The sequence below is a fragment of the Protomyctophum parallelum genome, assembly GCF_964188405.1.
Source record: "Protomyctophum parallelum genome assembly, chromosome: 19".
Taxonomy (NCBI): Eukaryota; Metazoa; Chordata; class Actinopteri; order Myctophiformes; family Myctophidae; genus Protomyctophum; species Protomyctophum parallelum.
In genome coordinates, this window is record NC_139717.1 from 21,975,611 (window position 1) to 21,999,856 (window position 24,246).

At 45.5% G+C, this 24,246-nt stretch overlaps 1 protein-coding gene across 2 annotated transcripts; it reads right to left on the reverse strand.

Annotated features, from left to right (window-relative positions):
• Positions 1-10,258: 10,258 nt before the first annotated feature.
• Positions 10,259-23,952, reverse strand: rnaseh1 (ribonuclease H1). Of its 2 annotated transcripts, XM_083789707.1 has the most exons (10): positions 23,675-23,952; positions 20,663-20,824; positions 20,021-20,148; positions 18,483-18,659; positions 17,650-17,749; positions 14,520-14,574; positions 13,810-13,894; positions 12,124-12,251; positions 11,405-11,465; positions 10,259-11,291 (listed from the first exon to the last, which is right to left on the reverse strand). In XM_083789707.1, exons 2-10 carry the CDS (start codon positions 20,782-20,784, stop codon positions 11,254-11,256), a joined length of 894 nt encoding a protein of 297 aa, XP_083645833.1. In that variant the 5' UTR covers positions 20,785-20,824; positions 23,675-23,952; the 3' UTR covers positions 10,259-11,253. The 2 variants fall into 2 exon arrangements, with proteins under 2 accessions (XP_083645833.1, XP_083645834.1); XM_083789708.1 differs by lacking the exon at positions 11,405-11,465.
• Positions 23,953-24,246: the final 294 nt, after the last annotated feature.

Here is a 24,246-nt window from a genome sequence, read left to right on the forward strand (position 1 = left end):
TAGGAGAGACAGACTGTAGGACAGCTGAGAGACAGACAGTGTAGGAGAGACAGACAGTAGGACAGCTGAGAGAGAGACAGACAGTGTAGGAGAGACAGACAGTAGGACAGCTGAGAGAGACAGACAGTAGGACAGCTGAGAGAGAGACAGACAGTGTAGGAGAGAGACAGTAGGACAGCTGAGAGGGAGACAGTGTAGGAGAGACAGACAGTAGGACAGCTGAGGGAGACAGTGTAGGAGAGACAGACAGTAGGACAGCTAAGAGGGAGACAGTGGAGGAGAGACAGACAGTAGGACAGCTGAGAGACAGACAGACAGTGTAGGAGAGACAGACAGTAGAACAGCTGAGAGAGACAGACAGTGTAGGAGAGACAGACAGTAGGACAGCTGAGAGAGAGAGACAGTGTAGGAGAGACAGACAGTAGGACAGCTGAGAGACAGACAGTAGGACAGCTGAGAGGGAGACAGTGTAGGGGAGACAGACAGTAGGACAGCTGAGAGGGAGACAGTGTAGGAGAGACAGACTGTTGGACAGCTGAGAGGGAGACAGTGTAGGAGAGACAGACAGTAGGACAGCTGAGAGGGAGACAGTGTAGGAGAGACAGACTGTTGGACAGCTGAGAGGGAGACAGTGTAGGAGAGACAGACAGTAGGACAGCTGAGAGACAGACAGTGTAGGAGAGACAATCAGTAGGACAGCTGAGAGACAGACAGTGTAGGAGAGACAGACAGTAGGACAGCTGAGAGACAGACAGTGTAGGAGAGACAAACAGTAGGACAGCTGAGAGGGAGACAGTGTAGGAGAGACAGACAGTAGGACAGCTGAGAGGGAGACAGTGTAGGAGAGACAGACTGTTGGACAGCTGAGAGGGAGACAGTGTAGGAGAGACAGACAGTAGGACAGCTGAGAGACAGACAGTGTAGGAGAGACAATCAGTAGGACAGCTGAGAGACAGACAGTGTAGGAGAGACAGACAGTAGGACAGCTGAGAGACAGACAGTGTAGGAGAGACAAACAGTAGGACAGCTGAGAGACAGACAGTGTAGGAGAGACAATCAGTAGGACAGCTGAGAGAGACAGACAGTAGGACAGCTGAGAGAGAGACAGACAGTGTAGGAGAGACAGACAGTAGGACAGCTGAGAGGGAGACAGTGTAGGAGAGACAGACAGTAGGACAGCTGAGAGGGAGACAGTGTAGGAGAGAGACAGGACAGCTAAGAGGGAGACAGTGTAGGAGAGACAGACAGTATGACAGCTGAGAGAGAGACAGACAGTGTATGAGAGACAGACAGTAGGACAGCTGTTAGAGACAGACAGTGTAGGAGAGACAGACAGTAGGACAGCTGAGAGAGAGAGAGACAGACAGACAGTGTAGGAGAGACAGACAGTAGGACAGCTGAGAGAGAGACAGTGTAGGAGAGACAGACAGTAGGACAGCTGAGAGACAGACAGTGTAGGAGAGACAGACAGTAGGACAGCTGAGAGACAGACAGTGTAGGAGAGACAGACAGGACAGCTGAGAGGGAGACAGTGTAGGAGAGACAGACTGTTGGACAGCTGAGAGGGAGACAGTGTAGGAGAGACAGACAGTAGGACAGCTGAGAGGGAGACAGTGTAGGAGAGACAGACTGTTGGACAGCTGAGAGGGAGACAGTGTAGGAGAGACAGACAGTAGGACAGCTGAGAGACAGACAGTGTAGGAGAGACAGACAGTAGGACAGCTGAGAGACAGACAGTGTAGGAGAGACAATCAGTAGGACAGCTGAGAGGGAGACAGTGTAGGAGAGACAGACAGTAGGACAGCTGAGAGACAGACAGTGTAGGAGAGACAATCAGTAGGACAGCTGAGAGACAGACAGTGTAGGAGAGACAGACAGTAGGACAGCTGAGAGAGACAGACAGACAGTGTAGGAGAGACAGACAGTAGGACAGCTGAAAAGGGAGACAGTGTAGGAGAGACAGACAGTAGGACAGCTAAGAGGGAGAGTGTAGGAGAGATAGACAGTAGGACAGCTGAGAGAGAGACAGACAGTGTAGGAGAGACAGACAGTAGGACAGCTGAGAGAGACAGACAGTGTAGGAGAGACAGACAGTAGGACAGCTGAGAGAGAGACAGACAGTATGACAGCTGAGAGAGAGACAGTGTAGGAGAGACAGACTGTTGGACAGCTGAGAGGGAGACAGTGTAGGAGGGACAGACAGTTGCACAGCTGATAGACAGACAGTGTAGGAGAGACAATCAGTAGGACAGCTGAGAGGGAGACAGTGTAGGAGAGACAGACAGTAGGACAGCGGAGAGAGACAGACAGTGTAGGAGAGACAGACAGTAGGACAGCTGAGAGAGACAGACAGTGTAGGAGAGACAGACAGTAGGACAGCGGAGAGAGAGACAGACAGTGTAGGAGAGACAAACAGTAGGACAGCGGAGAGAGAGACAGACAGTGTAGGAGAGACAGACAGTAGGACAGCGGAGAGAGAGACAGACAGTGTAGGAGAGACAGACAGTAGGACAGCGGAGAGAGAGACAGACAGTGTAGGAGAGACAGACAGTAGGACAGTGGAGAGAGAGACAGACAGTGTAGGAGAGACAGACAGCTGAGAGGGACTGTGGTGACTGTGAACAGCGGGGAATGTCCGTGGTTGAGCGTTCTCGTTATGCACAGCAGTGCGCAATAAATTTGATTATTTGAGAGACGCAAGGCACCCAAATGAATGTATATGTATTGTGGTGTCTTCTGTGACCGCAACCTTGAAAACCAGTGCGTTGCCTTGGTAACCACAGTGTTGTTTTCGTCGACTAAAACTAAGACGAAAAATGTTCGTCGACTACCTTTTTCCACTGGCAAAAACTAAATGGAAACTAAATTAAATCTAAGCTATGATGACTAAAACTAAATATACTGACAATTTCGTCAAAAAATAAAAACTAGAATAAAATGTTAGGGACAAAATGTTAGTGGACAAGAGATCCAGTATAAGTCATTTTACAATTAGTTGCAAGCTGAAAATAGCCGATCTACAAGCTCACAACGCACCGCGCTGCGGCATGTTGTGGGCTTGTAGATCGGCTATTTTCAGCAAGTGAAAATAAAACTGTCATTACGACGGCATCAAGGCCCGCCAAAATACATTTTGTTCAATTAAATCAACTGTCGATTTAGCAAAAAAAAAAAAACAACAAAAAAGATTTAGTCGACTAAAACTAGACTAACATCCCAGTTGACTAAAATGTGACTAAAACTAAATGAAAACTATTCAAGAGACTATGACTAAAACTAAAATAGAAATTTGCTGCCAAAAATAAAACTGGGTAAACAGCAGCTCTCCTGTCAGGCACACACAGAGTGAGGAGACAATAGCCCTGGGCGCGGTAATAGACAACGCACATGGCTAATCTCTCGCTCTGCCAATCTGAGTTGATGCCGCCGCCTCCTCGTCAGGTACAGTGGTGACTCTGGTGAGCACTCCAAAGTGTCACTGGTGGTGCCTCCCTGGCACCTCCCTGGTACCACGTCTTTGGTGGTACCACATACGGTTGGAGCAGGTCAGAGAGGTAAGGAGGTGCCTGGCCATGGAGGGCTCACTGTGTAATGACTACAATCTTAAAATGTATGTAAAGGTGATGAGGTCGGCATGCACATTTGGGCACATTTGGGCAAGTGGCTATGGCCTAATTTAGCCCAAGGAGTGTTTTTCGTGCAAAACTAATGCTTGGAATGGATTCAGAATCATGAATAACCCCTAGTTTGACTGCACCCATTCGACCGTTATCATACCATTGAATGGGGCCAGTATGGCCGTTATCACACCTTTGAATAGGGCCAGTATGGCCATACTGGCATACTCACAGTCTCAGTATGTCAGTGACGGGTGATAATGTCACTGATGTCCTGACGGAGGCGCGCCGTGTCTGGTGGCCTTGAGCCACGTGAGGCACTGCCGACCGAGGCGCTAGCCGAGCGAGTCGCCGTGCCGAGCGTTGCGACGGTCACCAGACCCGACTCAGCGCCGTCTGAGTTACGTCCCGATAGGCAGAGAATAGTAGGCTATATATTAGTAGCCCCTAGTTTCCATGCGCTGGAAATGACACGTCCACCAGGAGGAAACCTTGACCAGACTATGTTCAGCCAAGGGCAAGTATGCCAGTATCAATGGTATGATAACGGTCAAATCCGCTGGTTTGACACGTCACATGCTATACTTAAAGCATAATTAAAATCTGACATTTTTGCCTTATAGGAATCAGGATGTAAATGATAGTTTAATTAACCAAAAGCTCTGGAACTCCACACGAAAAACACAATACTAGACAGTAGACACCCACCCATATACAAGATACCCGGAGCAAGCCATGTAGACAAACTCTCAACACTTCAACACTAACTGTGGGGGATCAGCAGCAGCGACGTAGAGTCTGTGGGGGCCACGGGGCCATGGCCCCCATGAAGAATCCTAGGGCCCCTTTCGGCCCCCATGAAGATTTTCGTGGACATTTTACATTTACATTACATATTTTCTGGGAATTCCGAACATTTTGGACCTCTCCGCCGGCAATCTGAGAATCCCATCGTCAAATATTCGGGAAAACAGCGCCTCCCCTGTTGTTCCTCAGGCAACAGTCTGTCTTGAGAGACACCGGCCGTCCAAGAGGTGTTAAAAAGTGCTAATCTGTTTCTTTTGTAGTTGTTCTTGAGGCGTGACATAAAGGGCTGTGTTCGGAAATACCACACCGGAGCACACTCGCCTATTAGTTTGCATTGCACAGTGGGCTCAGTGCGCTATTTCCGAACGCGCCCAACACTGATCAAGATTCACCGAAGAGACCTAACCACAGACTAGTGAGACTACACACTGACTCGAGAAAAGACCCATATCGTCCAAAATAGGCTGATCAGTCGCTGTCTGTGTATAGGCTAATTCAATGGTAAAAGTATGCTAAAGAACTCATTTTTAGACCATTTGGGAAATAAATAAATAAATAAATCCGCGGCGACAGTCCCACCCCCCCAACGCAATTCTGTAGCCTACCCAAAGGTACCCAAGGTACGCACCCGCCGCCAGCTATGATCTCTCTTTCTCTCTCTCTCTCCGTATCTCTCTATATCTCCCTCTCTCTCTCTCTCTCTCTCTCTCCCTCTCTCTCTCTCTCTCTCTCTCATAATAAAAAATAATATATTCCTGAAAGTCCTCACCTTGGCTTGGACATTGGCCTATAGAAGCTGCTTTAAAAGTACCAGCGAAACAACTTATTTTTTTCCGCGCTGCGGCGGGGGGGGGGGGGGGGGTGGGGGGGGGGGGGAGGCGGGGCTGCGGGGGGGGGGGGGGGGGGGGGCATGAGGATTGATCAAACTCTTCGGCTCTGATCAGCAGTATGATGTGGCTAGGGTCTAACAGGCGTTTGCTATGGTAAAATAGGTGGTTGATATGGTCTAAAACAGTGGTTGCTATGGTAAAAAGCATGGTTGCTAGGGTCTAACCGGCGGTTGCTATGGTAAAATGGGTGGTTGCTATGATCTAAACAATGGTTGCTATGGTAAACATGTGGTTGCTATGATAAAACAGTGGTTGCTATGGTATAAAGCAATGGTTGCTATGATAAACATGTGGTTGCTAAGGTCTTAAACAATGGTTGCTATGATAAACATGTGGTTGCTATGGTATAAAGCAATGGTTGCTATGATAAACATGTGGTTGCTATGTATAAAGCAATGGTTGCTATGATAAACATGTGGTTGCTATGGTATAAAGCAATGGTTGCTATGATAAACATGTGGTTGCTATGGTATAAAGCAATGGTTGCCATGATAAACATGTGGTTGCTATGGTATAAAGCAATGGTTGCTATGGTAAATATGTGGTTGCTAGGGGTAAGAAACATGGTTGCTATGGCAAACAGGAGCGGCCTTGATAAAACAGTGGTTGCTAAGGTAGTTGCTACCATACACAAACACATACGACATAATAATGCTTGTGTACACAACAGACGTACACAAGCGCTTAAGCTCTGATTGGTTGAGCTCCATAATAAAGGTTGGCTCAGAGTGACAGATCTTTCAGTGTTGGAGACACAGAGCAGAGAGGAGCAGATATCATAACATTACTACTACTGATAATACTATATATCACTGTAATTATTAATATTATAACAGTACGTGTGTTGAAGAGGGACACATAGAGGAGCGGAGATAACATTACTACTACTAATAATAATTATTATTAAAGATGGTTTCAGCTCCATGAAGAGCCCCCACGACTCCACCCAACAACGTTGCCAGAGTCCTCCTCCCCTCACTGCCAAAGGCCCCGGAGAAGAGACGCCTTCCACGTCCGCCGTTCCCCTCGCTCTGCGGGCCAGACGACGCTCGCTCTGTCAGCAGCGGCGGCGGCCTCTACAGGCCAGAGGTTGTTCGGCGCCGCTTGGACTTTTTGGAAGCGTGTCCGATGGTTCCGAGACACCCGAGAACCGACGGCCGATCCCGCCGCTGCCAAACGCCCCAAAGAGACGTCCGCCGCTGCGTCTGCCGCTGCGCTCGTGGCTCTTTGGGCCGGACGTTAGGCGGCGGTTGGCCTTTTCGAAGAGTGTCAGGAGCATAAGATGCTTCTGAAGACGCCCGAGAACCGGCGGCCGAACCCCCCGCAGCCAAACGCCCCGAAGAGACGTCCGCCGCTGCGTCTGCCACTGCGCTCGTGGCTCTTTGGGCCGGACGTAAAGCGGCGGTTGGACTTTATCTCTGAAGCGTGTGCGGATGGTTCTGGAGACCCCAGAGAACCAACGGCTGATCGGCCCCGCTGCCAAACGCACCGGAGAGACGTCTGCCGACGCGCTCGCTCTGTGGGACACGCCCACGGTCCAGCGGAGGTTGGACTATTCTGAGGTGACCGACGTCGGGGTGGACGATGACAGCATCGGTGTGAGTCCCTCGACCAATCAACACGTTCACTGTCTGGATGTGACATCATCATCTTATCGTCACGTTCGGCCGAAGCGTCAGAGATTCATGGAGTCTAGTGGAGGACGCAGCTCCTCTGTGGACATTAACCCATTCTGACCTGAGATCAGATTCATACGAGGTTTCCACTGGACACACACTGGTCTGATGAACCCATTCTGACCTGAGATCAGATTCATACGAGGTTTCCACTGGACACACACTGGTCTGATGAACCCATTCTGACCTGAGATCAGATTCTAAAAAATGTCAGTCGTTCTTCGATTTTTCAAAAATAGCAGACCTACAAGCTCGTATCGCGCCACTCGGTGGTGCGCTATGAGTTTGTAGATCTGCTATTTTTCAATAGCTAAAGCATAACATGATGCCAACACCAAAATGGGTTCCCGTTCAGAATGGGTTAAGACATGTCACATCATGCATTATATATTGTAAATACGATTTTCATCAAATTATTGAGAAGATTTATTTTTTTTACTCTGTGGCTTTAACGTTTCAAATAAATACAGTTTTGATTTGTATCAAAACTATAAAAAAAAGTATTGCTTCCTGTTCAATGATAGTTGTGCTCAGTTATCTTTTGATCCACGCTAAATAGCTGATCTACAAGCTCACTTTAGGCTGTTGGCAATGTTGAAGAGAGTTTGTCCTGTCCGATAATTTACCATTAGCTTTGGAACTCTACACGAAAACCATACTAGACAGCCACCAGTGTTGTTTTTGTCAAAAATTTAGATTTTAGTTTCAGTCATAGTCTCCTGAGAAGGTTTCAGTTAGTTTTAATCACATTTTAGTCACCCGGAATGATTTGGTCTAATTTCAGTCGACAAAATGTCATAAGATTTAGTCGACTAAATCTCACAACGCGTCGCGTTGTGAGTCCCTTCACCTCACTAACTAGACTAACACTTTAGTCTAGTTATTATCTGTTGACAAATTGTCAATATATTAGTCTTAATAGTTTTAGTCATCATTGCTTAGTTTTCATCTAGTTTTCGTCAATGAAAAAGTTTTAGTCGACAAAAACAACACTGACACCCAACCCATATACAAGATAGCCAGAGGCAAGCCATATAAGGAGCAGGGTCAAAGAGGTCGATACTATCCAAGCTTGCGTCATAGTCTGTACACCCCATATAAGGGCATGGGTAACACGTAAGCTCCATATGGTCATGTGACCTTGTGATGTAGGCTATTATAATTAAATAGTGAAACCTTCATATTCTAGAATCTAGATTCATTGCACAGACTGTGAAACATTCAAAACCTGTTTTTTGAAAATCAAAATCCACTCAAACTAATGAAAACTAAGCTATGATGACTAAAACTAAGACTAAATATATTGACAATTTCGTCAACAAATAAAAACTAGACTAAAATGTTAGGAAGGGACTAGTGGACAAGATATCCATTATAAGTCATTTTACAATTAGTTGCATGCTGAAAATAGCATAACTAAAATCTTATGATATTAGTCGACCAAAACTAGACTAACACTAAAACATTCCAGGTGACTAAAACTAAATTAAAACAATTCAAGAGACTACGACTACAACTAAAATAGACTTAAAATCTGATAGTCAGTTTAATACGCAGCAATATAGACAATCATAAAGAGCTCACAAAGTCCTAAACATGTGCGTGTGTGTTCCCATCCACAGTGTTGGGCAAGTTACTTTGAAAGCGTAGCTTGTAAAGCTACAAGTAGCTCACCATGGCAGTAGCTTGATCAAGCTACATAGCTACCACCGAGAGATGTAGCTTGTAAAGCTACAGCTACATGGAAAAGTAGCTCAAAGTAGCTCAGCTACTTTTTATTTTTCAGCGTTAAATTGAGAAAGTACATGCGGGAGACCCCTCCTCCCCTCTGGGAGACCCCTCCCCTCTGGGAGGACCCCTCCTCCCCTCTGGGAGACCCCTCCCACCCTGCTCCCTCGGGGAGACCCCTCCTCCCCCTGCTCCCCTCTGGGAGACCCCTCCTCACCCTGCTCCCTCTGGAGACCCCTCCTCACCTGCTCCCCTCTGGGAGACCCTCCTCCCCTCTGGGAGACCCCTCCTCACCCTGCTCCCCTCTGGGAGACCCCTCCTCCCCCTCTGGGAGACCCCTCCTCACCCTGCTCCCCTCGGGAGGACCCCTCCTCACCCTGCTCCCCTCGGGGAGACCCCTCTCACCCTGCTCCCCTCTGGGAGACCCCTCCCTCACCCTGCTCCCCTCTGGAGACCCCCCCACCCTGCTCCCCTCTGGGAGACCCCCCCACCCTGCTCCCCTCTGGGAGACCCCCCCACCCTGCTCCCCTCTGGAAACCCCTCCTCCCTGCTCCCTCTGGGAGACCCCTCCTCACCCTGCTCCCCTCTGGGAGACCCCTCCTCACCCTGCTCCCCTCTGGGAGACCCCTCCTCACCCTGCTCCCCTCTGGGAGACCCCTCCTCCCCTGCTCCCCTCTGGGAGACCCCTCCTCCCACCCTGCTCCCCTCTGGGAGACCCCTCCTCACCCTGCTCCCCTCTGGGAGACCCCCCCACCCTGCTCCCCTCTGGGAGACCCCCCCACCCTGCTCCCCTCTGGGAGACCCCTCCTCCCCCTGCTCCCCTCTGGGAGACCCCTCCTCCCCCTGCTCCCCTCTGGGAGACCCCCCCACCCTGCTCCCCTCTGGGAGACCCCCCCACCCTGCTCCCCTCTGGGAGACGAGACCCCCCCTCCCCCTGCTCCCTCTGGGAGACCCCTCCTCACCCTGCTCCCCTCTGGGAGACCCCCCCACCCTGCTCCCCTCTGGGAGACCCCCCCACCCTGCTCCCCTCTGGGAGACCCCTCCTCCCCCTGCTCCCCTCTGGGAGACCCCTCCTCCCCTCTAGGAGACCCCTGCTCCCCCCTGGGAGACCCCTCCCACCCTGTGATACCAGGGCCAATCAGAGGCCAATTAGAGGCAGCTGTCAAGTGCTGATATGCCCTCAAAGCAATCAGAAAAAGGAACAGTCCTTGATTTCTCAAAGGGGGTTCTAGTACAAGAATTAACACAGCAACCAATGGTCAAAATTTATATATTTCTTTCATGTTATTGCCCAAAATTGTAGCTTGTAACTTCAGTAGCTAAGCTACAAAAAATGACCCAAAAGGTAGCTGAGCTACTTGACGAGGTACACAAATATGAATGTAGCTAAAATACCACAAGCTACAGCAAAATGTAGCTCAGCTACGTAGCTCAGCTACATGTAGCTTAATACTCCCCAACACTGCCCATCCATGCTACAACGAATCAACAATAGAAACATGTTCTCATTAAACCAGGATCTATGATTCAGTGAAAAGTTAAATTTATTAAACAAAAAGACAAAACGCATCTGACAGCTTCTCTGAAATACGTCCACCATTCCACATCAACAACAGCCGTTCGTTCTGAACACAGAATTCCGCTTTCATAAAATATTTAAATATTAAAACACAAACTACAGTCTCGCGTGGGCCAGACGGTTGGCCTCCCCACAATATTCTAATGTTTTCCTGTCATACAGACCGTCTGGAACAACGCTCCTAATATACCTGAAAAATCAAAAAATAATCAAAAGCATATGATATAGCTTGCTGCTTAGAATAAATATTTTCACAAAACGGAAATGACAAAATGACGGATTTCGTGAGGTGTAGTTGTGAACGCAGTGATTGCGAACGCAATGAGCATTAACTATGAGACCCTGCAGCTCATGTCTGTGTGTCTGTGTGTCTGTCCCGCTGTGACACCACCCGCCCGCCACCAGAGGGCGCAGCTGTAGCACACACACACACACACACAAACACACACACACACACACGCACACACAAACAACCACACACACACACACACACAGCTGCGTCGCTTCCCGCGTTTGCGCGTCTTACTTGTTTACAGACTCAGTATACATAGCATTCGGAGATTGTGGAATAGTTGTCTGGCTATACGCGAGACTAAACACAAAGCAGTTAATTCTGGGCTGTAAAATGTCTCGTATCAAACCGACAGAACGCTGTACCAAACACGACAAAAAAAAGAAAATCTTCCAGGGGCCACAAGGGGGCGCTAATTGGGGAACCCTGGGTTAAGGGGTCCATTTGGAAACCCCTAAAACAAACCCTTGAGGGTCCCTGAGACAGCGCTGCCTTCCTATTGGTAACTGAACTTAAAAGCGGCCATCCATTGGTTACCGTACTTCGAAAAAAGGCCATCCCAGAACACTGCTCTTCCATTGGTTACTTCGAAAAAGCCATCTCTTTCCATTGGTTGTTTTTTTAAGACTTGGCCGCTCCCTCTCTGGACAGCCTGTCTGCTTCTTCATTTCCTGTGTAGCCAGCATGCCCTGGGATGTGCAACTGGGGGGGGGGGGGGGGAGAGAGAGAGAGTTAGCCCAATATTAACACTTTGACTACATAACCTGAGTTACTCAGTTAATTAAGTGACATGTTTCCAGGGTAGGTACCCTCACACGAAAAGACCATGCAGTAATCCTGGTCTCTATGCTGCCTCCCCCTGGACAGCTGGGGCACCTGATGGAGGGGGAAAGGGAACTGGTTGGAATAACGTGTTCCTTCCACGTGCTATACGTCCAACCGGGGGGAACCCGGTAGTATAGTATTTCTATTGTATTTATTATCTACAACTTCCCCAGTCAGAGTTTTAAGAATCTCTCAAGAACAGATTATTTCTATTCTATTTTTTCCTTTTGTTGCCAATAGGTTCTCATATTGGAGTTTTATCCATTGAATGGGTTGATTTGTATAAATATCTTGGGGTCAAAAACAGCTAAAATCCCTAAAACGAAAAAACGCAGCAAAAAATACACTCACCTTTTACTTTTACTTAAAACCTTGGTTGAAAAAAACTAAAGTTGTCCTTTAAATTCACGCTGAGTTTCTTCTACAGCAGGGGTTCTCAACGTTTTTGAGCGTTGAGCGTTGCATGTTTGTCCTGTTATCGTCTTGTCTTGTATGTATTGTTACTCTTGGCCAGTTCACACAAAAGAGACTTCAGTCTCAATGTGGTTTTTACTGGTTAAATACATAAAATAAATAATGACTGTAGAATTATGTGCAGGGTTTAATTGACATACAAATGTGAGGGACTTAATTTATTAGATTTTTTTTCTTTGAAAATGTGTCTTTTTCAATAGTTTATTTAACAGCTCCAGTGATGTGTCGTATTTACCCAGACCACCTCCATCTCAGAGTTCAGCTCGTCCAGCTGCATGAAATCCTCCTTGTTGACGACCTCTCCTCCTCCCGACTTCAACCTCCATCCGTTCAGCTTCCAGTTCTTCACCCAGCTGGTCACGCCTGGCCCACGACGCCAGGCCACGACGCCAAACAAAGACGGCGGCAAAAAAAAAGTCAATAATGGTACATGGTGCATTTATATAGCACTTTTATCCGAGTGGCAGTGTTGAAAACTATGACGATTTTATTGTCGTCGACTACCTACAGCACTGCCACTCAAGTGTGGAATGCCCTGACTCCCTCCCTCAAAAAAATGCAAATCCCTGGCGTCCTTTAAAACAGGCCTGAAATCCACCTTTCAGCATGCCAAAGGGAGAGGAAATGATTACCCCCCCACCCCACCCTTAGTCTAGTGACTACCCTCACCTCCTTATAACCCATTCTTTGTTCCCCAACCTGTACATATTATTGTTATTTTTACCTTTTATGATGATTAGAATTTTGTTGTTCTTTTTTAGGTCATGATTATGAATTGAATACCCAGGACCTGAATGAAAACAAGACGGCAAGGACTTTTTTCAGTGATCCCATTGGACGTGTTTGACTGTACCCCGTACTGATTACATTTCTGTTTGACTGTACCCTGTACTGATTACATTTCTGTTTGACTGTACCCTGTACTGATTACATTTCTGTTTGACTGTACCCTGTACTGATTACATTTCTGTTTGACTGTACCCTGTACCGATTACATTTCTGTTTGACTGTACCCTGTACTGATTACATTTCTGTTTGACTGTACCCTGTACTGATTACATTTATGTTTGACTGTACCCTGTACCGATTACATTTCTGTTTGACTGTACCCTGTACTGATTACATTTATGTTTGACTGTACCCTGTACTGATTACATTTCTGTTTGACTGTACCCTGTACTGATTACATTTATGTTTGACTGTACCCTGTACTGATTACATTTCTGTTTGACTGTACCCTGTACTGATTACATTTATGTTTGACTGTACCCTGTACTGATTACATTTATGTTTGACTGTACCCCGTATTGATTACATTTCTGCCAATAAAGTAGTCAATCAGTCAATCAAACACAAAAACCCCAAAAAACGATGACGATGACTAAAACTAAGACTATATTGACAATTTTGTCCAACAAATAAAAACTAGACTAAAAGAGATGAGTGTAGAAGAGATCCAGTAGAACTAGAAGACAAGTCATTTTATGTTTGGTTGCCCTCTGAAAACAGCAGATCTACAAGTCAATCTAGATAGTGGTGACAATATGCTATTTCCGTGCTCGGACACAGACACACACACACACACACACACACACACACACACACACACACACACACACACCGTACACACACAGCTGTCTATAGGAGTGGTTTGCGCCACTCTAAAAGCTCTACAGATCTGTATATCTTTGGAACCTACGTTTGGATCATGAAAGTGTTAATAGATACCCTTTGTTTAGCGTTTTTACTTTTCTTCACGGAATCAACGATTAGATTTTTTTATTAAATAATTGATACAAATGTATGTTTCTCCATGGGGGGGGGGGGGGGGGGGGATAATGAATGGCAGATTTTTCAGTGGGTCCAGACAACCACACCCACTGCTACTCATTTCAACCTGACAGCAGCAGCACTCTCATTACATTAATGGTGAACTTGCTGTCTGTGTAGAGAACCAGTTTATTGATGTCCATGTCCTTTGCCTGCTCCAGGGCTTTGACGGCCGCCTGTGCACGCACGCACACACACACACACACACACACACACACACACACACACACACACACACACACACACACACACACACACACACACACACACACACACACACACACACACACACACACACACACACACACACACACACACACACACACACACACACACACACACACACATCTTGAACAAAGCAACCCATTTAGACCAAAGCCAACTTGGATCGTGACAATCATGACAAACACAAAAATTTGTGCCGATCAAATAATTTGAAAGAAGAAAATAAAGGCAAAGATACAACACTATTTGTTTTGTTTTTCTTCTTACTAATTATTTGATCGGCCCAAAACATTGTAATTATTGTCATGATTTGTCACGACAAGAGTTGGCTTTGTACGAGGCTTAAAAAGGTCTTTAAATAAATACTTTTTGAAATGTCTATGAGGAAAATGAACAGAGAATCATTTCCTGGGCCATGGTAGGGGGCGGGTCTGCTATTGTACTGTTAAGTGTGTTATATGTTGTGCCCCACGTGTAGTCATGCTCGTGGGGCATAGTCTCTTTCGTTTCCATTTAATACAAATATTGAAACACAAAACACCCGTTTGATGTGTGATGTGTGGCTTGAATATTCACCTGTAATTCTGCTCTCTGGTTGGTTTGTCTTCCAAGGAGCGGCTCTGCAACGTTCCTTTATAATAATAAAAAAGGGGGGAAAAAACTATTACAAAGAGCACAGATCAGTGTCCGTCCAGTGTTGTTTGTGTCGACTGAAACTAAGACAAAGTTTTTTCGTGGACTACTTTTTTCACTGACGAAAACTAAATGGAAACTAAATGAAAACTAAGCTATGGTGACTAAACTAAGACTAAATGTATTGGCAATTTCGTCAACAGCTAAAAAACTAAACTAAAATGTTAGGAAGGGACTAGTGGACAAGAGATCCAGTGCGAGTCATTTTACACTTGGTTGCATGCTGCGACGCGTTGTGAGCTTGCAGATCAGCTATTTTCAGCAAGTGTAAAATCAGGAATTACGACGGCATCAAAGCCTGCCATTCTTTTTAATATATATTTTTTATCCCACGATTTTGTAACCCATTTTTCACCCCAGTGTCAATCATCTAATGTGATCCTGGGCTCTACACAACCTAGTCCCCATATATGGGGGACAAGGGGAGAGCAACAGACTTGAACTCATGCTTCCTTCATGCCTGAGTGTCCAAGTTGCTCCTTTACACCTGACAGGGGGGAGTTTCCCTGGTTGGACGTAGCGCGTGGAAGGAACACGTTATTCCAACCAGTTCCTTTCCCCTCCATCAGCCTAAAACTAGACTAACACTAAAAACAAGTGACTAAAATGTTTTTTTTTCTCCCTGGAAGTAAAAACCTCTGGGTTTCCGAGGCCAACTAAAATGTGACTAAAACTAAATGAAAACTATTCAAGAAAATATGACTAAAAATCTAAATATGCTGTCAAAAACGACACCGATGCGTGCTATTGCCTTACCATCACGCACACAGACAAAATGTGTCCGTGGCAAAGACCATTTTCGTCATCGCTAAAGCCCTTATCCCTAAACTTCTTTGCCTTTTTTACTATTTTGAAAAACATTTTTGAATACCGGTAGTTAAAATGGCCAGTATACAAGCTCACAACGTGCCAATGTAGATTGGCCAGTTGAACTATTCAAAAATGTTTTTCAAAATAGTAAAAAAGGCAAAGAAGTTTAGGCATAAGGGGTTTAGCGGTGAAGAAAATGGAGCCCATAGTCTTGTCCATGGCAAATTGAGATTTTTGAGGGGCGCTATGCCCTCCCCAGCTTTGAGGGTTTGGGTAAACACAAACCAGTGTTGTTTTCGTCGACTAAAACTAAGACGAAAAATGTCCGTCGACTACCTTTTTTCACTGACGAAAACTAAATGGAAACTACATGAAAACTAAGCTAAAATTAAGACGATCTACAAGCTCACAATGCATCGCGCTGCGACGCGTTGTGAGCTTGTAGATCGTCTATTTTAAGTGAAAAGAAACGGTCGTTACGACAGCATCAAGACCAGCCAAAATACATTTTCTTTGACTAAATCAACTGTAGATTTAGTCGACTAAAGCTTGACTAAAATTAGACTAACACTAAAACATTCCAGGTGATTAAAATGTGACTAAAACTAAATGGAAACTATTCAAGAGACTGACTAAAACTAAAATAGAAATGTGCTGCCAAAAACAACACTGACACAAACAATTGTTTTGCATTGTACCGCCTATATGACCTGATAGTTCTGAGTGTTTGTTGTGCACATTAGGCAAGTGTAAACACAAACATTGACATGACGAGATGATGTATGATGATAAGAGTGCCCCTCACGTCAGACGAGTGTGATTTTTGTTGACACCATTATAATGGTGTGACACCATTTAAATATAATGTATTTTGGTCATAAGACTGCCATAAGGGTTCTTTAATTTGTCTTAGTCATGTTTTGATATGCATATTTTTGGACCAGGCCTTCACTGTGTATACATTATTGCACAAATTTGGTGAATGATAATTGAGTGTTGGCTGTCTTCTCAGCGGTGACCACAAGATGGCAACATTGACCTAGTTATTGACCATAATAGTCATACTACTGAATGTCAAATATCCAGGTTTTCTTCACATCAGTGGTTCCCAAACTTTTTCACTCAAGGACTCCCAAATTGACCCCCAATTGAAGAGATATGCTAGGAGACCCCCATAAGAGACGGCTCTAGACAATTCTCAACCCATTTAAATTCAAGGACCCCCAGTTTGACATGCATTAGGCTACGGACCCCCATTTAATGGCATTTCTTTTCCATCTCTGAGACCCCCCAATTTATATTGTAAAATCAATGTTAATTATACTCTGAGACGGAGAGTGTACAAATGGAACCAAATTGAACCTTTTTGTACACTCTCAGAGTTACAGACCCATAAGGGTCCATTTGGGTTCCTAAGTATCATTTAGCTGGGGACCCCCTGGAACTCCCTCAAGGACCCCTGGGGGTCCCCGGACCCCATTTTGGGAACCACTGGGTTCCCAAACTCTCCTGAGTTACCGACCTGTTATGGGAATCATTCAGTATTTTGTGTTTGTGCTCTAGCAGTGATTCTCAACCCGTTTAATTTCAAGGACCCCCAGTTTGACATGCTTTAGTCTACGGACCCCCATTTAATGACATTTCCAACTCTGGGACCCCCTGGTTCCATTTGACTCAGAGTCAAATGGACCCATAGGGGTCCATTTGGTTAACTATCATTTAGCTGGGGACCCCCTGAAACTCCCTCAAGGACCCCTGGGGGTCCCCGCCCAGACACCACTTTGGGTGTCTGGAACAAAAAAAAACAGAATGGGGGGGGGGGGGGGGGGGGGGTGTGTGAGGGGCAATTATAATTCTGGGGCTCCTTGACATGAAATAGTTTGAGCACCATTGACATAGAAACACAGGTTTCAGAAAACTGTCATGATTTAGAAAATAATCAGTCCTACATGGGTCAAGCTTAATTTCTACTGTACGACGGCGTGGCTTATGGACAAGCAGCGCTGTAGAGCAGTGTTTCCGAAAGAGCGGGTCGGGTCACAAGTACATTGTTATTTCAAGACATTTTCTAAAATGTTGGGTCTCGAGCTAAACCACTTGGGAACCACTGCAGTAGAGTATACATACAATGTTCAGCTGTGTGTGTGTGTGTGTGTGTGTGTGTGTGTGTGAGCGAGCATGCATGTGTAACCCTTCAACTCACAGAGGATGGTTGGGACCCCAGTACACACCGATGCCCGCCCGCGCGCCTTTCTGCCCATTCTTTGAACAGCAGCCATCGGTGTACACCACCACAGCGTCGCCTAGGGAGAGACACACACACACACACACACACACACACACACACACACACACATTTTAGGACGGTAAAAAGAGGAATGAAATGCCATTTTTACCTATTTTTTTTGTGGCTTTCGCCTTTATTTTATATTTTTTATGGAGGGACAGACAGTAGGCTGACAGGAGGTGAGGAGAGAGATGGGGGGGGAAGACATGCAATTAAGGCCGCCGGGATCAGGAGTCGAACACTGCCAGACTGGATTACCAGCCAAGGTGCCTGGACCATTGAGCCATGGCCCAGGCCCATTTTTACCTTTTTAACGAAAACTCTATTGCCTTTGACTCTTCTGTCTCGTGTGCGTGTGTGTTACTGTAGTCAGCCAGCCGTCAGTCACTCAGCCAGCCAGCCAGTCAGTCAGTCAGCCAGCCAGTCACTCAGCCAGCCAGCCAGTCACACAGCCAGCCAGTCAGCCAGCCACCCAGTCAGTCAGCCACCCAGCCAGTCAGCCACCCACCCAGTCAGCCAGCCACCCAGTCAGTCAGTCAGCCACCCAGCCAGTCAGCCACCCAGTCAGCCAGCCACCCAGCCAGTCAGCCACCCAGTCAGCCAGCCAGCCAGCCACCCAGCCAGCCAGTCAGTCACTCAGTCACTCAGCCAGCCAGTCACTCAGTCACTCAGCCAGCCAGTCACTCAGTCACTCAGCCAGCCAGCCAGTCAGTCACTCAGCCAGTCAACTATCCCATCAGTGTACTCACCCATGTAGGTGAATCCATTGGAGCTGTCTGAGGTTTTAACCTTCTTGGATGGAGACTCCTCTGGATGCTCCGTGTGGGAGTGGCTCCTCTTCTTGCCTAGGGGGAAGTACTCCAGGGCCTCTGGGCCTCGTCTGGGCAGGAGGCTGTCCGCTGTAGCCGCCGCAAAACTAGCCGCTTCTGCAGCGGGCAAAACACATTGTGGGCCCGATTGACTGGCAGTGTTGATTTTGTCGACTAATACTACTATGACAAAAACATGTTCGTCGACTACCTTTTTTTTCACTGACGAAAACTAAATGGAAACTAAATGAAAACAAAGCTATGATGACTAAAACTAAGACTAAATATACTGACAATTTCGTCAACAAATAAAAACTACACTAAAATGTTAGGAAGGGACTAGTGGAAGAGATCCAGTATAAGTATTTACACTTGGTTGCAAAAACATTGAGAACCCCTGGTCTAGAATAGGGGTGGGCAACTTTGACAATGGAGAGGGCCACTATAGTTCCACACTCACTCCAGAGGGCCACTATAGTTCCACACTCAGTCCAGAGGGCCACTAATGCCTATAATTATAGTTATGCTAACTTTATGAACTAAATGCAAATATTTTAGACATAAAAAAGACACTAACATTTTAATACTAGTCATTGAGCTACTAATTTAGACTGAAGTAATTAAAGTGGGTCATGCTTGCATGGAATTGTAACAGCTGAAATCAATATTATATCAGTATTCCGATATTAAAGGGAAATTCCATGCTAGAAAGCTTCTTTTTTTTTACCTTTATTTGTAGTTGTTATGTCCCCACCAAAGAGGTCCAAGTGTTATTTTGTGCAAAAGCGCATTATTGGCTATTTCCCCTATACCATAAGAATTGAATTGCATTGAATTGAATTGAATGGGGCATTGGGGTGTTGTGCTAATTAATTCACTTATTTCCATTGCTCTTCATCATGTAAATAGTATCCCAAGCGGCACACTTTACTACTTATTTCGATGGAAATAAATGAATTAGCACAAAAACCCAAAACCCATTGATAGATTGTCCGTGCACGCCCCGTTACCTCCTGTCCTAGCTGACGCACACCCCAACGGTCGTTGTATTTGACCGAAAATAATAATAAGGGCAAAAATAATCACACAATGTCACTGCACTGAGAGACATGCAGCTGCTCTATAATTACCAGATTTAGGCGTTTATGTTAAATAAAAACTATAAAACTGCCATTACCCTTTTCATATCACGCACCCCCGCCTAGAAGGCGTTCGCACAACACAAAGAGGAGCACGCACCACAGTTTGGGAACCCCTGCACTATGGTAATGCGTCACCCAAGGACTATTAAAAGAGGACAGGAAGCGAAGAACGTACGGTGCCTGGAAGGAAAGAAAAATGTGCAATGGGCTATATGCAGCAAACACTTCTGCGTTCAGCTTCCTTGGTCTCAATTGCGCATGTTTCTTTCCTTCCAGGGAGCAACATGTACGGTCTTCGCTTCCTAACCTTATTTAATTAACCTTGGCGTCACTTACCAGCAGGGACGATGGCTGGAGCGTCTGATGGCTTGACTCCTCGGACGAAGGACCAGGCGTCTTTCTCTGAACCAAACTTCTTGTAACTGGCATTTGGAAACTTGGACACTTGGCCCTTGCATTCGTCCCTGCAACAGATCATGGGGGGGGGGGCAGCAGACTTCAGGGAGTGGTCTACATATCCACGATATAATTTTAGGGATGCACCAATTAATTCAATAGAGAAGACGTGTACACTGCCAAAGCAAGTGTCAATGTCAAAAGTATATATAGTTCGAGCATGTAAACAGAGCTATGTCACATTGTTATATAACTGTACATATTATATACGGGTCCATTTGGTTCCATTTGTACACACAAATTATTACGAAACATTATGACACAAAATCAACTGTCGATTTAGTCGACTAAATCTACAGTTGATTTTACACAAAACATTTCCAGGCGACTACAATGAGACTAAAAGTGAACGAGAACTATTCAAGAGATTATATGACTAAAACTAAAATCTGCGGTCAAAGATCAACACGGCCGGTTAGCTCAACCGTCTGGGCACCTAGCCAGCATGACGGCGTGCCGCGGGTTCGACTCCCGTTCCCGACGGCCTTTGCCAAAAAATAAAATAAATCAAACACGACTCACCACGTGTTGTAGACTCCCGGCTTGAATCCCTTCCTCACGGCGTACCAGTACTTGACCATGTCTTCCGGCGTGCTGCACAGCGCTCTGCGTACCGTTCTGTACAAGCCGCTCAGTCTGAGCATCGAGCACGCTTACTGCAGCTCTGCTGTCATGGCGGTGGACCTGTACAAGGAACAATAACACCGATATTAAAGATTAACCCCATTTAGACATGAGGACTTCTGAAAAACCTCATGTTTCTATGTCAGTGGTGCTCAAGGACCCCCAGAATTTTGCCGCGGACCCCCCCCCCTCCCCCCCCCATCTGAAAATATATTTTTCAAGAAGCAAAGATTTTAGTTAAAAACGTTCGCTCTGACAGAATATATATCAAAGATTTGCGTCACATTTTCACGATTAAAAACAAATTGCAGATCTGCTATTTTTATTAGATCCTGTCCTATATTGACCCGTTTCCAGGGTCCCATAAGCCTTTGCGTTTTGTGTGTGCATAATGTCCGCTTCCTGTTGCTGCTGTGACCAGGTCTATGAAATCAAGCACAAATTAATTTAGCAGATCTACAAGCTCACAGTGACACATTGTGATGTTGTACATCTGCTATTTTCAATAAAATTGAGAATAAATTGAAATATTTTGAATATGTTTTTAAAACATTTTAACAACACAAATCTTGTACGGGGGTCCCCGGCACAAAATATTTTCAGATGGATGTCCGTGGACAATTGACGTGAAGAAATGTGGGAACCACTGGTTTAAACTACATTAAGACACAATCCCAAATAAGCAACTACTGTACACTTTACAGAAAAAACCCCAACCCTATTTACAAGTGACTTTACAGAAAAGAAACACGCCAAAGGTCGCTTATAATATTCAGAATCCAGGCAACATTGGCTGAAGGAATTGAAACACACACACACACACACACACACACGGTGCTCAAACTTTTTCATGTCAAGACCCCCTGCTATCAATGAATGTGGTGGACCTATTGTATACAGGGACAATAACACAAATATGACAGTTTCTGACTGAGGCGAAGTCATTGAAGTCACATGGAAGCAGGGAATCACAGCTTCAAATTGACATATTGGTTGTTCAGTTTGACCCGCTAGCTTTGGAGATATGGCTTATAGATTAATGTCTTACAGAAAACAGCGAGTTGAGAAAACAGGCTTGAAACAAGGTTCACTTCTGTGGTCTCTAACGTTACACCTAGCTACATGTTTAAGCATTTATTTCATATTTGCATGTCAATTTCAGCTCTGATATTTATTGACATGCTCAGTATGTGAAGAGTCTGCCTGTGCTATCAACTCATTTTGGATATACAACAAAAAAAGAAAAACTGTCTTTCTCCTCTCCTGAACAGTTGCCACCATGACTGTCTGAGTCTGTATCAAAAAGAGTCACAAATATGAATGCAGCTCATGCTTTGGCGGCAGTGGCTCAAGGGTAGAACGGACGCTTTGGGTTCCCAGTTTGATCCCGGGCTCCCCCAGAGTTAGTGCCGAGACGCTGAACCCCTAATAGCTCCCAATGTGCAGGTTGGTGCATTGCATGGTTTCCTCCACCATCGGCGTATGAATGTGTGTGTGTGTGTGTGTGTGTGTGTGTGGTGTAAATGCACAATCTATGTAAAGTGCTTTGGGAAAAGGCACTATATAAATGCACCATTTATGTACCATTGTGCTGGACCTACGGGAGCAATATAACCCATTCAGGACGAGAACGGGAACCCCTTTTGGTGTTTTAAGCATTATGTTATACTCCCGCTATTGACAAATAGCAGATCTACAAGTTCATGTGCCGCACTACGAGCTTGTAGATCTGCCATTTTTTTTAAATCATGAAAATGTGGCGCAAAACTTTGAATATATATTTTTCGTTTTTAACTCAAATATTTGCTTCTGGGGGGGGGGGGGTCCCTGGAACAACATATTTTCAATTGGGGGTCGGCAGACAATTACATATAATTCTGGGGGTCCTTGACATGAAATTGTTTGAGAACCACTGACATAGAAACATAGGTTTTTCAGAAAAGTGTCATGATTTAGAATCTGGTGACAGTCCAAAATGGGTTATACCCTCTAGTGTATATCAGATGTATAAGCTCATAGCTTACGAGCTTGTAGGTCTGCTATTTTTGAAGAAATCACGAAAATGTGTCGCAAATCTTTGAATATAATTGTTTTTAACTCAAATCTTTGCTTCTGGGGGGGGGGGGGGGGGGGGTCCCTGGAACAACATATTTTTAGATGGGGGTCGGTGGCCAAATACAGTTAATTCTGGGGGTCCTTGACATGAAAAAGGTTGAGCACCACTGATGCATGGGTTTTTCAGAAAACTGTCAGAATTTAGAAGACATTTGTAGAATTGTCCTCAGGTCTAAATATGTTAAGTCAAGTGGTAAATGTCTGATTAAAAGAACACACTGACAATGGTCTATGAAGCGACCTATGACAGTGGTTCACAAACTTTTTCACGTCAAGGACCCCCAAAATGATAATTAGCCTGCGGATCCCCATTTGAAAATATATGCCAAGGACCCCGTAAGAGAAGATTTTGTGCGGCCCTAGCAGTGATTTTTAACCATTTTCATTTCAAGGACCCCGGGTTTGACCTGAATTAGGCTATGGTCCCCGGCCCTGCTTCATCTCTCTGTCTCAGCTAAGGGGTCCTTGGCCCTAGTCTTAGTCAAACAGAGTTTTAGTTATTTTGGCGAACCATCAATTGAAGTATTTATTAACAGTTTGGAGAATGACAGTATACATTTCAAGCTCAATGGTGAATGGACGACAAAGTGGACCATAAAGCATTACACGTGTTTACCCACATTCACGTGTTGACATCTGGGGGGGCAGGCACTTTCGTTGAACTACTGTACCCACGGGCCATTGTACAAACTGTTTCAATCAATCAATCAATCTGGAATAATCAAAAAACTAATCAATGTAATTATATTCTCTAAATCTCCAAGAACGTTGCAGCCCTATATCGTTGCAACTTACCTCGACTTTGTAACAACAAAACAAAAGCAGTGTTTTTGTTTGTTGTTTACAACTTTGTTGATATTCTTCTGCAGGATTCGCGGCTGATTGATGGCTTGTTATTTGCCTGCGAAGTTGAAGTTGGCGTTTACGTCTACTAGCACTGACGGATGCTACAAACACGGTAGAGAACAGACTGTTTGAGTCAAAGTTGTAATATTTATGGGTTAAACGCTAAGGTTAAACATTAAACGAGATGATGAAAACTGACATCCATGCGACTCAATGCTTCCGGGTTCCTGCCTGTGTCTGCTGAAGAAGGAATGGTCACATGCGTCAGGTTCTAAACGCACTGGTGGAGCAGAGCAGAGTGTAGAGTAGGAGAGTAGCGACGCGATTTGATCGCGCCGCAAAGCGGGTGCCTATGGGCTATAGTTCCAAACATTGCTGCTATGGCTGGAACTATCCTATCCCATTGAGATATCATGTGCACTTCCGTATTCCATTGTTACAATGGGAGTCAACGCTAGTATCACCACTCTCTTACTATAACACTCTGGATCAGAGGACACTCGGTTTAACAAAATAAATAA